This window comes from Stegodyphus dumicola, chromosome 5 (assembly GCF_044657685.1).
Source record: "Stegodyphus dumicola isolate Sdum_Otavi_A_Nest chromosome 5, ASM4465768v1".
In the NCBI taxonomy this organism is placed as follows: domain Eukaryota; kingdom Metazoa; phylum Arthropoda; class Arachnida; order Araneae; family Eresidae; genus Stegodyphus; species Stegodyphus dumicola.
This window is the reverse complement of record NC_140772.1, coordinates 226,922,029-226,938,892: the sequence shown is the minus strand read 5'-3', so window position 1 is coordinate 226,938,892 and position 16,864 is coordinate 226,922,029. Positions and strand designations below refer to the sequence as shown.

The 16,864-nt window shown below is 35.7% G+C and overlaps 1 protein-coding gene across 1 annotated transcript in view; it reads left to right on the top strand.

Annotated features, from left to right (window-relative positions):
• LOC118192828 (adhesion molecule nephrin-like) overlaps window positions 1-16,864 on the top strand; it is a 534,505-nt gene that overhangs the window by 229,012 nt on the left and 288,629 nt on the right. Inside the window, exons 5-6 of the mRNA XM_085817751.1 lie at window positions 4,835-5,128; window positions 15,542-15,832. Of these exons, the coding sequence (XP_085673877.1) occupies window positions 4,835-5,128; window positions 15,542-15,832 (585 nt within the window). The remainder of the gene's footprint in view (window positions 1-4,834; window positions 5,129-15,541; window positions 15,833-16,864) is intronic.

Sequence of the window (16,864 nt, the reverse complement as noted above, 5' to 3'; positions counted from 1 at the left end):
CAGAGCGTCCCAGACATGCTTTATAGGGTTGAGGTCTGGCCAATGTATCCGGCGAATATACTCACTCTCGAGAAATTCGTCAACCAGAAAAGTTCTGTATTGCCTAGCGTTACCGTCCTGTAAGATGAACTCGAGGCCCACTGCACCCCGGAAAAGGCGAACATAGGTCTCCAAGACCTCATCTCTATACCTCATACCAGTCAGAGTGCTGTCAAAGACGTGGAGAGGTGTGCAGCCATCCAGTACGATGCCTGTTCAGACCATTACACCGCCACCGCCATAATTGTTCATTTCGCGGACATTGGACGGTAGGTAGCGGATCACTGGCTCTCTCCATATGAAAGTACGGCGAGAATCGGTGTTTAGGCCAAAACGGAACTCGTCGGTGAACAGAACGATCGCCCATTGCTCCGTACTCCAATCATGCTGCCTGCACCATGTTAATCGGATTCTCCTGTCCGTAGACGTTAAAATCCTACATTCTGAATTTTTCAAATGTCATGTGATTAATATTTAGCATAGTTTGGTAATATATGATAAATTTAATGTTAATGATTGATTTTTGATTATTTTGCTTATGTGCTTAATATAATTTTTAAGATTTTGGTATAATGAAAAGTTAATTGAATGTTAAATCTTTTAATGATTGAAAAAATATATTCAAATTCAACAGTCGGAACGCTCATAATATTTTAAAAGTTCACAGTGACTTCATATTTCAGCGACTGGTAAATAAAATCACTTCATCAATATAAGACTCAACGTACTTTTTATGTTCGGCAAGAGCAGTTTTGTTCCTAGTTCTGTGGAAAGTTGCAACGGCGTTTATTACTCCAAAGCGGAAAACTTCAAAAGCATACAGTGCTGGGTTTGTCGCAAATGAAGTCAATTGTTAAAACTCGGGGTTTAGTTGCATTTTCCCATATCTTTAAGAAGATCAATGTGATGTAATTCAACTTTGACACTTGGTAAATTAGGTATGTGGTATTTTAAATGGAAATGCGGCCAATTTCAGTTTGCGAGTTCAGGTAACGGTAGTCCACACAGATCCGTCTTTCTTCGACACAGGAACGCCTATTTACTTTTTGATTCAACAATTATCCCCAGCTGCAATAGCTCATACATTTGTCTGTTACCTTCCTTTTATAGATCTCGGGTATCCGATACGGCTTCTGCTGCTTTTGGAAACTTTCAGTTTTGAGTTTGATGTTATATTCTCCAATATTAGAAACTTTCTGGAATATCAGATCTCATCATTGATTGGCAGCGAGATAATACGTGCATTGATGCGAATTCGTGATAAAATTATGAAACCAACGGAAAATGGGCGCATTTCGGAAATAATGACATTTGACGAAACGTGAACATGCATGTGCAAACTATTGATGAAACCTCTATCGACGGTTTCTTACATTCCTATTGAAACTGAAAGGATGAGAAAAAACATTAATTCATGAATGACAGACAGTTCCATGTTCTTAAATGTGAAAGTTTTCAACTGTGAAGCTAAGAATATAACGTACAATTACAGAATGATGGGGCGACGTGAAGTCTGCAAGGATGGTCGGTCTGCGCCCCACATCACATTACAGTTACAGGGTCAAGATTTGAAAATGAGTGCTTTCCCGCGATGCTTAATAAATGGCTCAGAAATCACCCAGTATTGGTGTTCGAGACCTGCATTTGGATTTCGACACTGTGCTCGTGCCCACAGCCACGCGAACTACGGAATTCTGTTGAAGGAACATCAGAAAATAATTGTAGCACTTCTCCAACACCCACACTTTTCGCATAAATTAGTGTTATTTAATTTATAATTTGTTTCCGTTCTTTGTTTGCTTTGATAAAGTAAAGAGAGAGAAAAAATTCTCAGATGAAGTTGCAACAAACTATGAGCAAATTTAAAGGAACATCTGACAAAGTCAGTCATACTACAACGAATACTGAAATACTATAACGAATAGGAACTTGCATAATGATTGCTTCTAAAAGCTCAACAGAATGTTTAAGCCCTTTAGCAAAAAGTATGCAAAACTTAGTTTTTAGAAACCCCCATTAGGAAAAAATTGTCTTCGATAGTCTAAGATCACTTAATCAAATGAAACGAATCTCTTCTCATAATGGTCTAACTTCCCAGAGATATCATTGCTGTTATCTAGTTGCCAGAGCCTACTCCAAAGAGAGGTTAGACTGCGATTTTCCACCCCCAAATTTGAGGGAGAACACTCCAGGGGGATCAGGGGACTCCCACCCGTCTCCCCTTCCACCAATCCACACGAGAGGACTTTCGGCTCGCCGCATATTTAGAGTGCCACCATGTCGCACCGACACTATACATATACAAACCTCCATGTCTTCTCCGGGATTCAAACCCGGGCCCTTCGGTACCGTGGTAGACTCCCCTTACCACTATACTTTCTGGGCGATAGAGATATCTTTAAATATATATATATCGAAACCAGAAATAAGTGACTGTTTGTAGTATTAACTGTTAAAATTTTATATTAAACAGCCGAAAGCCCGCGCAAGCATATATTCTCACGGGCACGCGAAGTTTCAAACGATATTCACAAACTAGATTTACTTTAAATAACCCTTGTAACAACTTTTATTTTATGTGTTGTCTTTTCAGTGTTAAATATAAGTGGGAAAGTTAAGTGTGTGTATTTAAAATGTTTATTATAGATAAAAGTATTGAATTAATGCGTAAAATGTTTTTAATTATTATTATTCATGTGTTCCGCCTTAAGGCACTACATGGAAGGCAGGTATGCTTTCGTGGAGGATTTTCTAAGGGAAGTTGGCTCGTATTAACACGTTACACATGAGGAAAACGCCCATGCAGCCAGCCTGTTCACGGGATTCGTACCTCAGACCGAACTACCAGTGTTCAGGGACTTAACCCCTCGACGCTAGTGGGCCATGTTTTGAGTTAAGGGAGAGATAATTAGCAAAAGTACTTTTTAGAAATAGCTAACCGTTTTCCCGGTCAACTACCTGAAATTTTAATTATAAATAAATAAATGTATAAATAAATATAATGATTTTATTGAGCCTCATTCATGTAATTTCACGGATTCAGTTAATAAAATAATGATAATAATAAAAATTAAAAATGGTGCTTATCGCTTTTAAATGGTTTAGTTTGTTAATCAGTGCCAGAGAGATTAAATTTGAAATAAAATTTTATCTTACGCTTTGTCGAATGACAATACACTTACGTGTGAAAGATTTAAAGAAAAAAATTATTTGAGACAGAGACAACACACCTTTCTGAAATTGATGAGCTTGTTGATGAAATTTGAAAGGCAACTGCTTTACGCTTTGCTGAATGACAATACACTGCAGTTAAATAACTGCATTTCTTAATTAAATTTTAATTAAGTTTGCATAAAACATAACAGACATTTTCGAAATTCTATTTTGTGCTTCGAGGTGCACATTTTTGGATGGAGGATAGCGTGTGTTCGAAATTTGCCGGCTTTAGCCGTCGCCCTTTTCCGCATAATGCGAGGAATATGCATGCAATCATGCATACATGCATATATACATAAATACACCTTTCCTTATCTAATAACAGAGATAAATTAATTGCAAGGAACATGCAAGTATGAAAGCGCACTATTAAAAGGCTTTGATAATTCCTTTTCTTTTGATATTTTACGACATAATCGTTTATTATAGATAATTAAGTTATCTTATTTTCTGCAAAGAAAGATCTCATTTTCTCAAAAGAAGGCTTCTGGATAAATTCCTAATAGTTTAAATAGATATAAATAGAGGTTTTATAATACACAATTCCACAAAAAGAGAAATATATGATAAATCATAACAAAAAATGCTTCAGAAGCAATTATTTTTATTCGCAATGATTTATGTTACACAAAATTAATATAATTAAAGAAAACAAATTTGGTACTTTTCCGTTTCGCCGGCGCAAATCTCGCCAAGCGGACTTTATAGGCGACAACAGTATGCACATAAAAAATGTAGACAAATGTTAGTTCCAAGAGAATTTAATTTTAATTTTTAATTTTATTTTTTAATGAAGTTTAAAATTTTGTAAAAAAGCTAATAAATAAAGACAATAAATTTTTAAAAAGACAATTTAAGAATTTACTATGCTTTCATCGTAAAACATTCTAATTCGCCGGTTCGTATCACGTGACCCCAAGTGATTTCATCTCACGCTACAAAAATCTAATTCCCTCAGTAATTAATTTCAAGTTAAATTTTAATCTGGAATGCAAGTTTTAAATGCAAGAATTATTTCATTTCTTACGAATAGCTTACTCAAATTATGTAAAACCGCAGTGCTTTACTTCGCTAGTGCATTCTCATTATAATTGATGAATTTAACCCTTGACTTTGCCTTTTCTATATTTTCGCCTTCGGGTGTACGGTGTGATTGCATCATAATTGCCCGCGAATGGCCTTAGGGCATAAAATTGAATTATCTGGTAAAATTTCTATGTGTAACTCTATGCCGATATTGAAAGAAACAATCAATCTGATAGGAAGTGCGACTTATTTTGAAAATAAGACTTAAAAGGTTACCAGCGAGGATATTCCGTTTGGCATTGGTTGTACCAAATTTGTTGAAATAGAACAAATAATTTTTCTAACCAAAATAAATTTACTAATGACTATTTTTCTGATTTCCGTTAGAAAAAAATATTTGCATTTCTTAGATTGCATGAATATTGTTCACACTTATCTTATTCACGAAATTACTTGCGAACTCTGACACTTCATAGTATTTGACGTAATCATTACTTGTAGATTCCGTGTTTGAACTATCAATTGCATTTTAATTTTCTTTCTATTCAACGAGTGGAACCACAGAGCGTCCAGATCACCACTGTGCCAACTGTCCTGAAGGCAGGACAAAGGATTGAAGTCAATTGCCAGAGTGAAGGTTCTCGTCCACCAGCCAGAATATCGTGGACCAAAGGCTCAGAAAGGGTAGACCATCTTGCCATCCAGAACACCTTCGGAAGCATATCCGTAAGTACAATCAGCTTTGTCGCCGCTTGGGAAGACAACGGTAAAAAGTTGACGTGTGAAGCTCAAAATCCGGAACTTCCAGAAAGTGCCTTACAAGACAGCTGGACCCTGAACGTCTTATGTAAGTATAAATTTTGTCTCATAGAACAGGTTTGTACACTAAATTCTCTGTTTACATTAAAATGGCTATTTTCCCTAAGAGGTCCATTTTTTGTTGCCATTCCTGAAATCCAAGCATTTATTTAAAGCTTATTTAAAGCAGACTTCGTAAAATGTTTACCTTTAAATACAGATGAAGTAATTTAAGAGTTAATAAAACTTCAAAAAATCGCTCAAGAATGAGTTTAAAAAAATCTGATACCACATGACTTCCTTGTACGCAATTTTAAATTACATGCATTTTCTGCTGCATTTCATTTAAACTTATTTTCTTGAATTTCATTGGAGATATACTTCTTATTCCATTAATTAAGTTTTCACTTCGCGGCGAGGCAAAAACATATAAAACCTCAAAATGTCTTTATTAAAAATTGAAAATATAGAAAAATGTAAAACAACAAATAAAGTTTTAAAACAATTTAAAAAAAAATTATTAAAACTAGAGTTTCTACTTAAAAACAAATAGTTCGTCAAGCAAGCAAGAAGGCAGATTTTTCGGTGCACAAAACCGATGGTTTAATTTCGGTCCCACTCGGCAAAAAGACACTATAGGTGCAGAAACTGACTTAAATCAGTTTTCTGCTAAGTTTCAAATGTAAACAAATATGGCTACTATGGTAAACAAACATTAGACATAGCCGCACTTAACTTTTAAGTTCTTGGTAATTCTACAACTATTGCATGCAGACCAACTAAAGGCATAAAACCCTTAACCGGAATATAAGATTAACATAATTCAATCATTTTTAAAGCAAAAAATGCGCAGTTTACCAACATATATGAATAAAAACACTGAGCTCACCGAGTCGAGTAACAAAGTGGGTATATATAAATATATATACCTATATGTTGATATACACTTTTGCGACCGATTGATTGCGACCGAAAAGAGACGTGCACGACTGCATGTTATAGCAATCCTATATACAAAATTTAAAAGTACTGAGAATACTCATTTGAGTTATGCGATATACATGTATATAATTTATTTACTAAAGAAATATTGATTATATTATCTCCTTTCTCTGATTCTTCAGTAAATAAATTATTATTATTATCTTACTTTGCAGCCATTGCGCAAGTATTAGAAAAACTTGTTTTCGATTTCAATTAATTTTAGTTCATTCACTATATATATATATTGTTATATAGTTTTTCTTGTTTAATATGTATGTAGATTTTTTTCGCGTATAATTTATTGCTTTAACGTAGTTTTAGTTGTTTTAACTTTGTTTAACATATAATATCTGAAATAAGATTATTCAAATGTTCTTTACAGCTTTAGCTATTTTTTCCCTATCCTTATATATATATATATATATATATATATACGTACATACAGACGTCATGGAAAAAATCTCTTTTGAATGCATTTTAAACCGATTTTATAATCCGCTTGGGTCAAAGAATCCTTTATTCTGTCCTTACGTGCAGATGTCACGCAAAAACATCGTTAAATTTCATTCGAGACCTGTCAAAATTGATATTTTTTGGAAATATGATATTCGGAATTTTTCGTGACTACAAGGATTTCTTTACTTCGCACAAGGAAGTAAAAATTATTACGAAACCAATTACGGCTGAAAGGATTAAATTCTGTAAATACTATAACAGCGTTTCTCTTGTGTTATACGTCAAGTATGTATTATTCATTTTTAACAAAATATGCTGCATTATTATCTAAGTTCATTGCTGAAGTATATCATATTTCTTTATAAATGCTCTTATAAGTTTGAAGCGTTATCTAGTGTGCCGTAATTTTCCTTCATTCATTGGAAATAACTGCAAGAATTTGAATTTACTCTTTGAAGTTGCTCAATTTCAGGTTTGAAGCAGGAAACTTGTGGTCGCTTCCGACAAAATTCAGGCTCTGGTGAAATATGTTTAGACTTAATTATAGCTCAGATCTGAATAATGTAAATCATATTGCTACGTGCTTACGAGCTCATAATGGAATGACCGTACAGAGACCCGATAAAACCTTAATGATGAAATTTATTCAAAAAAAAGGAGGGGAAATATGTCATATTAAAAGCGAAAGCTCACACGGTTATCTCTCGGTATTCTGCACTCGGATCTGTCTGTACTCTGATTTGAATTTACACTTTGAAGTTGCTCAATTTCAGGTTTGAAGCAGGAAACTTGTGGTCCCTTCCGACAAAATTCAGACTCTGGTGAAATATTTTTAGACTTAATTATAGCTCAGGTCTGAATAATGTAAATCATATTGCTACGTGCTTACGAGCTCATAATGGAATGACCGTACAGAGACCCGATAAAACCTTAATGATGAAATTTATTCAAAAAAAGGAGGGGAAATATGTCATATTAAAAGCGAAAGCTCACACGGTTATCTCTCGGTATTCTGCACTCGGATCTGTCTGTACTCTGATTTAACTGAAACTGTTGCTTTCTGCGGTTTCATATAGTTTTGCAACCTCTCTCGCGAAATTTTCACTACCTTCGATTGTTCGAAATTGCTAAAAGACATATTCGTAAGGCCGGATACAATTACAGTTATACAGAGAACGGACAGTAAGTTATAGTTACACTATCAGGGTCAATGTTCCTTCTTACCTTCTTCGGGAACATACAAGGACCTAACTCGGAACAGAGAGCTTACTAAAGCTATGTTCACTAATTGTGGTTAAGTAGACAGGATACAGACGAAGGGTATACAAAACCCTTTATTTTTCTCTATATACAATAACTTCCGTACTTCGGAATACACCGACCCGCTACTCGGGGTCTAACGTAAAAGTATAAAAATAAAACTAAACTCTAATTTAACTTTAGAATAATAAACGTGGAAGATTGGCCTTATATTAAGAGGAAGGCGTATGTAGTACAGATAACTGAGAACACTACAATACGTTTAAAAGTTATCAAGAGGATTAAAACCTCTGGCCTGGAAGGCAACAAGCAACTGCGTAACTTCTAAGGTAAGCGGCCTGCTTCGAACTCACTGCTTCCTCTCTCTCGCTTGGCAAAAGGCCACAACTTAAATACTTGGCGTTCGCCAGACAAACTTTGCATAAATACCTTCACGCTTATAATTCTGGCCGGAAGTAGAAAATAAGAAGTGATAGTAAAGATTTAAAATAAAATAAACGTTAGTAAAACTTAAGATCCTTACATACTTCCCGCCAGAGTTAATCAGTTTGAAACTGAGGTCTAAAACGATCTTGTTGAAAACTTTTAGCTCTAGAATCTAACGCGAGGCCAATCTTTTACAAATATTTTTTCGCTAGAAACTAGAAATTTAAAAGAAAGAAATTTGTTTTTACACAAGCAGCTCCCAGGATATACAACAATTTTTTTTATCTGTACTGCATCTAAACAGGAGCTTTTATTCAATTCTGGTTCCTTCCAGAGATCTGGAAGGAAAACTAGTTTAATGAAATGTTACACAATGAAATGGCAAGTAACATATACAATTATACTTCTCTTAACATTCTTATTTCATTCATGACTATTTTAATTATCTCTCCCCGTGCTCTCTGACATGTGTTGTAAAAGAACTCCAAACACGAATGTGTTTCTGTCTACGTGTTCCACACTTCCTCCTACAATCAAAACACTAACGTGTTAAAATTCAACATAACAAGACCTCTTAACACACCCTAATTTCAACTCTAAACCCTGAGGTACTATTCTAAAAGTGGCTAACTCTAAAGTGTAGCGTCAGAGAGCCTAACTACATCATTCAACCTTTAACACATATTCGCCATGCTTTAGTCTTTTTACAGTCACACGAATAAAAAAATTTTAACATTCACTTTTACCATATCACGGTATTTCTTAACATTTAAAATAACAGTTCACATTGTATATAAGAACATATCAAAATGCCGTTAATTTTACACATTTGAAAACATACATTAGTAGTACATTGTTTACTTCTATTCTTTTCAAAGCAAGTGCCAATTCTTTCTACATTGAAATACTACATTTCAAAAAGTCTTTGAGACTAAAACTTCTCTCTTGCTAGAATGTTTTAAATAAAATTTATACAATAACTTTTTTCAATTTTTAAGTCTTTACACAACGCTATTATACATCAACTTTAGTTTTACGCGCGAGTAATTTAAAAACATAATACGAAAATCGGTAACAACTCATTTCTCGCCCTTTTGGCGATAAAGGTAGACCTCGCATGAGGTAAAACTTCTTGAAATCTGCCACTTGCAGTAAGAATGAAAGATTAACTTAAGTTTGCAAAGTAACATAAAATTTTACTTATCTTTGTGATATTCGGACATCCTTTTCTGGGCCCAGTCTTTAAAGGTATTGCAGATAGTTGTGTGATTTATCCTCCTTCTTGTACGGGCTCGCCCTTCAGTGCTTTCCTCTGGAAGCTTCCTTTTTTCACCAGTTCGGCCACCCTTGAATACCTTCTTTTTCTCCTCTGCTTGTGGTCTTGGCCGTTTGATGGCAGCTGGTCTTGGCGGAACCGGGAAACTTCTGTCGTGTTCCTGCTTGGACCTCGTTGTTGGCCGTTCAAATTTTCCTTGTAACTTTTGCTCCGCCGCTGATGGCCCTTCCGCAGTTCGGCTACATTTACTGCGGAGAGTCCTGTCGGATGAGTCGATCTTCCGTTTTAGAGCCGGGTTATAGTTGCCGTCATTTCTCCTGGTTCTCTTCACTTACGTCGTCCTTCTCCCTTCTTCATTCTGTGGGGGTGTTCGTGAACTCTCTTTTCTGGACGGTGGAACGGCTTCTTTTTCTTGCTACCTTCAATTTTTCCGCGGGGCAATTTTCTTTTCACTTGCTCCTGCCTCTTATTGGCTTGCCCTTGTACTTGTCGTTTTTCCACCTCTGGAGCTTGTGCCTGCGGTGTCTGCCGTGCCGGATCCTGCAAAAGATCTGAAAATATTTGCATTTTATTACGATCGAAGTAGGGCTTGATTTGATCAATGTTTGCGGAACAGGTTTCACCATTTCTGGCTTTTAACACTACTACAGCGTGAGGTATTTTTTCTATAACATATGGTCCTTCAAATCGTGGAAAAAATTTGGCAGTTTTATCTTCTGGTGCTGAAGAAAGTGAATGCTTAATTTTTAAAACTTCATCCCCTACTTTATAAGTTACTCCCCGTCGTTTCAAATCATAATAGAGCTTCTGTTTTCTTTGTGCTACTTCCGTATTCTTTTTTGCTTCTGGTATTAGTTTTTCTATATCACCCATTTTAAATTCTGGGGCTCTTTGTTGCACATAAAATAATTTATCTAACGGTGTTATAATATTTCTGCCTAGAAATAACTCAGCAGGAGTTTTGCCCATTGTATCATGTTTTGCGGTCCTAAGGGCGAAAGCAAATTCATTGACATAGTTATCCCAGCTTTTATGAAAATTTTCAACATAACTACGGATAATTTTCACTATATTTCTATTGACCCGTTCCGCTATATTTGATTGCGGCCGATACGGGACCATTTTTAAATGACGTATGCCCAGTTTTTGGCACATGTCTTCAAATATATTACTTACAAATTGAGGACCATTATCCGATATAACTTTTAGGGGCGCCCCGTATTTTAAAATATACTTATTTAAAATAGAATCAGTAACTAATTTCGCGGAGGCTCGTTTTAAGGGAACAATTTCGGTCCATTTACTAAAATGATCAACCATAACAAGGAGATAGCGACTTTTATTTAACTGACTTTTTGGGAAAGGGCCCAATAAATCGATGCCAATTATTTCATTTGGAAATTCGGATTGAATACTATTTAGAAACCCGGCCGGGCGGAAATTAATATAATTAACTGCTTGACATGTTGGGCAGGACTGGACATACGCCCTTGTTTACTTTTGCAGTTCAGGAAAGTAGACTGCCTCGCGTACGCGTTCGATAGTTTTTCGAATACCAGCATGAGAAGCTGAAGGGCTGTCATGGAGCTCCTGCAGGATATTTAATCTAAGACTAGCTGGGATAACAGGTCGAAATTCGTTGTTGGAATTCGTAGTTTTTGTATAGAATAATAGACCATCTATTAGTTCGTAATGGGCCGCCCTATTTCTTATCGCCACAATATCTTGGTGGCTAAAATTTTCAGGATCCTTCAAATACTCATAAATGCTTCCAAACTCAGGATCCTTACCCAGTTCGGTTATTACAGTTTCTCGGGAATTTATTGTACATGCTGTAAGCATTGCCACTTTTACGGTATTACCTTGTTCGTCTATTTTAATTCTTGATAGGGCATCTGCTACGATATTTTCCTTTCCGGGGGTATGCTTGATTACCAGATTATATTCTTGCAGCTTGAGTGCCCATCTTATTAACCTGGGGGATAATTTTTTCCCTGAGTACAATCTAGTTACCGCCGCGTGATCAGAGTACACTGTTATCGGCGCCTTTCCAAAATAGACTCGGAACTTTTGCACTGCTAACAGAACTGCAAGTGCCTCTCTCTCGGTCGCGGAATAGTTTCTTTGTGTTTGATTTAAAGTTCGGCTAAAAAATGCCACGGGCTGCTGATTTTGCGAAAGTATCGCTCCTACCGCATAATCCGAAGCATCCGCTGAAATTTCTAAATTCTCATCCTTTTCAGGAAATTTCAACACAGGGGCTTGCGTTAATGCTTGTTTTAATTTTTCGAAAGCACTATTGGCTTCGGCCGTCCACGAGAATCTTGCCTTTTTCCTTTTTAATTTTAACAATGTCTCAGCGATAGCTGCAAAATTTTTTATAAAGGACCTATAATATGAACAAAGTCCTAGAAAAGAAGAGAGCTTCTTTGCCGTGTTTGGAGTCGGATACTTTTGTACAGCGATTATTTTTGATTCATCTGTCTCGATCCCTTTTTGAGATATTTTGTAACCTAAATATTTTAATTCAGGGGCTGCAAATTTGCACTTTTCGACATTAACTTTTAGACCGGCCTCATTTAATAAAGAAAACACCTGTCTTAAATCCTGTACATGTTGGTCGAGATTATCACTAGTAATAATGATATCGTCTAAATAGATAAATGTGGACTTTCCAAGAACAGGTCTTAACACAATGTCCATGCATCGCTGAAATGTTGCCGGGGCCCCTGAAAGGCCAAACGGCATACGCAAAAATGCATAAGTGCCAGACTTGGTTATAAAAGCAGTCTTAGGCACGTCCTCAGGCCTCACCCCTATTTGGAAATAACCAGTCGTTAAGTCTAAAGTCGTCATAAATTTGGTTGATTTTATGTTCCTTAGAATTTCTTCTATAATCGGTAACGGATATACCGGGTATTTAGTTATGGAGTTTAATTTACGGTAATCAATAGCGAATCTCCATCTTTTTGGATGCGTCAAAGGATAGTCATTATTTTTCTTACATAAAACCACCGGGCTAGCATAACTACTTGAGATGGGCGTTATGATCTTTTTACGTAGCATATCGGTAATATGCCATTCTATAATTTTTTCCTTATTCTTATCATACCGGTATGGTTTTTGACGAACTGGCATTGCATCTCCGGTGTCAATACTGTGGTTAGTAACCTGAGTAAATCCTGGAATATCACTAAATAACGAAGCAAATTCACTTACCACTTGTCGGATTCTACCTTGCTCGTCATTAGGGAGGTGGTCAAGTTTTAACATCGGCGGTTCAGCGTTTTCTGTACGAACTGGTTTCATTGTCAGCTTAAGGGACGCTTCATTAAAATTCATTAAAATCTTGTGCTTCTGAAAGAAAATCTATTCCTTAAATTAAATGTGCTTGCAGATTCTTTACTATAAAAAACATCACCTTTACTTGTTCGTCCTTGATACGGATATACAAAGGTACTTTACCTACGCACTTACATTTTTCTCCTTGCGCCGCTAACACTGTCGTATTATCCGCATTATATATGCGGTATTTGCGAAAATACTTCCTAAAAAACTCTTCTGCCACACAGGAACACTGCGCGCCGGTATCCAGGAGTGCGGTGGCTGGGATATTATTCACCAAGACTTCAATCTTCGGAAGAGTCAAATTTTTCACCATTACTGTATTTAACTTGTAGGAAGAGGGGTTTTCGTGGCCTTCGGATTTCCGCACCCTCTCGTCAGCAGAAACCCGTTTTAGTTTAAATTATTTTTCCTTTCCGTGCTTTCCTTCTTTTTCCACTGGCCTTGAGACTTTTTTCCTGGGTTGCTATTGAACTGTCGACGTTCGCCGGCTGTTTTTGAATGCTCGGATTTCCTTGCCCACTGATTCGCTTTTTCTCCGTAGCCATGTGCTTGAGTTTGCTGTAGTCTTGGCGTATCAAATTGGTTTCGCTGTTGATACTGGCGTCTTCTTTCGACGTCTGCCGTTCTTCTACTTTCAAACTGGATTGCTAGCTCAAATAACTTTTCCAGTGTAGTCGGATTTCTTAATTCAATAAAGTCTTGCACTTGGGGTAATAACCTCGGCAAAATCACTTGAATTATTTCAGGATCCGGACGGTTTCCATACAAGAGCTTGAAAACGTGAATTTTTCTTAAAATAAAGCTCGAGAGGTTTTCGATTCTTTGTTGATATATACTGAAAAGTTCCGTTTCTAATTTCGCACGATCCCTTACAACAGGGAAGGCTTTTAGTAGGGCAGTCTTGAAATTTTCGTAAGTATAGGTGGGACTTCCTGCTTGAACCAAGAGACTTCTGCCTATACATTTGAACCAGTTAAGCGCTTGGCCCCTCAAAGCGCTGGTAGCTAAGGTAACTTTTTGAAACCCGTGCACGGGGTAGAGCATGAAGTGGTCATCCAATTTTTCCAAAAAACTGGTTACCGATGAGTTTCCCTTAAATGTTGCTTCTGGTTTCATCGAAGCGCGCATGGTCTGGACGATGTAACCAAATCCTTCCAGGGCGGCAGCTGGCATTTCTGGATTCTGAGCCGTTTCTGCAGGCAGCACAGGTTCTTCTTGAAACTCGGCCATGGTTATTCTTCTTCGTTGGGCGCCACTATCAGGGTCAATGTTCCTTCTTACCTTCTTCGGGAACATACAAGGACCTGACTCGGAACAGAGAGCTTACTAAAGCTATGTTCACTAATTGTGGTAAGTAGACAGGATACAGACGAAGGGTATACAAAACCCTTTATTTTTCACTGTATACAATAACTTCTGTACTTCGGAATACACCGAACCGCTACTCGGTGTCTAACGTAAAAGTATAAAAATAAAACTAAACTCTAATTTAACTTTAGAATAATAAACGTGGAAGATTGGCCTTATATTAAGAGGAAGGCGTATGTAGTACAGATAACTGAGAACACTACAATACGTTTAAAAGTTATCAAGAGGATTAAAACCTCTGGCCTGGAAGGCAACAAGCAACTGCGTAACTTCTAAGGCAAGCGGCCTGCTTCGAACTCACTGCTTCCTCTCTCTCGCTTGGCAAAAGGCCACAACTTAAATACTTGGCGTTCGACAGACAAACTTTGCATAAATACCTTCACGCTTATAATTCTGGCCGGAAGTAGAAAATAAGAAGTGATAGTAAAGATTTAAAATAAAATAAACGTTAGTAAAACTTAAGATCCTTACAACACAGAGATCGGGCTTAACGATTTCTCACCAGATTTCGCGACAAAATTAGTCACCGAAACCATCGCCATCTTGGCGCTGTCTCGCCAATGGACTTACCCATGTAACTATTTTTCGACGATGCTTTACATTCGAATGCCGTTCAAGTTAAATTGTACAAGAAATACTACAATTTACATATAATTTCACGAAAATTATTTACATATAATTTCACGAAAATTATTTACATATATAGAAAATTCGTAACAATATTATTTGTTTTGCAAATCTACCTAACAGTTTCTAAAGACTCCATTTCGATTTTAATTGGATCTTAATCGATTTTTTTTTAGATATGTTTTGTTTCATGCAACTTTTTATTATATTATACGTACATGTGGCTAAAGAGTCATAAATGGTTTCACATAAATTATTGATTATCCAGAAAAATATATGTAAAAGTGTATTATAAATTAGAAATCTCATCAAAGAAAACAGTGCAAAAGTATCAGAATTTTCTTTTTTTAGTGAGAAATCATTAAAATCTTTTCCCACAACTCTCATATGTAAAATGTCATTAAAACTCGCATTTCGTGCAATGAATTCAGTAATAATAAATCAATCTGAACGGATTTATTTAGAGAGCGACCTTAATTTAGGCATAAACTTTGCTTCCAATTTATACCTTGTTATGTTGCCAATTTAGAATAATTCTACATTCTGTAGAAATTTGTAATTACAGTTTGAATGCCGTCTCAAAACATTTTACAAAAAACAAGATTTAGGTTCAAAGTTGCTTAATGCTCATTTTTATTCTTGCGAAAATTACTACAATATAGAATTTTGTTATTAGAATATTTATATAAAAATCTATATAAATATTATTTCTTACAGATCCACCGCAACTCTCTTTGGTTTTTGGTGCAAGTGAACAATACGAGCACATACGAGAAGGTAGTGACGTGTACTTCGAATGCAATATACAAGCTAATCCTCCTGTGACAGAGGTCAAATGGCGATTTCAAGGCAGGAATCTTATACATGATTCACTAAGAGGCATCATTATTAGAAACCATTCTTTGCTTTTGCACAATGTTGGAAGAAGAAATCGAGGCACGTATCAGTGCCTCGCTACAAATGCTCAAGGAAGAGGTCGAAGCGAAGAAGTTGTGCTTCGTATACAATGTGAGTAAATTTTAGAGTCTCTAGAATTTATACAATAAAAGACACTTTTGCAAACAAGATTTCGAACATGTTAAAAAGCTCATGCAGCAAAATATAATATATTTTGGGAAATTTATCAAGATGTTAATTGCAAGAGAAAAAAAGGAGACAGTTCTATATCTCCCATTCTACTCGGCCGATTGACGAAATTCAAAGTGCGTTATTTGTGTCTCGAAAGCGTTATTTAGGATATATATTAGATTTATATATAGGATTCTTTTAGAACAAGATATTTTGACACAAAATCGGACTTTTTCTTAAATAGCATACCAATTCTTTTCCATATTTCGATTCTAAGACTCAAATTACGCCTAGTTATTAAATTTTTAACTTTTGGTGTGAAATGTATGGAAAAATTAAAAAATTTATCTTGGCGGATTTTTATCAGTTTGCATCAAGAATTGGCGAACTTCTTAATTCATAGCAACCTATTTTCCTTTGCCTTTTTTCCGCATAATAAATACGCCAAATTTCAAATCGCACCAAAATATAAATTGACGTATATCGTAGGAACTTTTGAACAAAAAAACTCTAATTTTTTGCAGGTATGCTTAGAAGTACGTCTAATTTAAGATGATGGTAAACATTTTATATAAAGTTATAATTCAAAATATTTTTCGAAAAATGTATAAAAATTATTTTAAAATACAAATTTTAAAATTAAATCATAAAAATGGTAGAATTTTATTTGGAATGAACCTAAATTTCGAAACATGAAAGGAAAAATCAAGTAAGTTTAATAGAAAAAGAGAAATTAATAAATATATATCAAATTCAATTTACATTGAGGATCTAAAATTTTGAGTGCCAATTTTTTTAGAAACTTCGTGCGATTTTCACAAAACTTGGTAGTTTGGCATAATTTGAATTGTAAAATCGAAATATTGAAAACAAAAATGGCAAGTCATTTCAGAAAATGTCCGATTTTGTGTCAAAATTCCTATAGTACAACAATGCTATATATAAATATAATATATATCCTAAGTCGCGCTT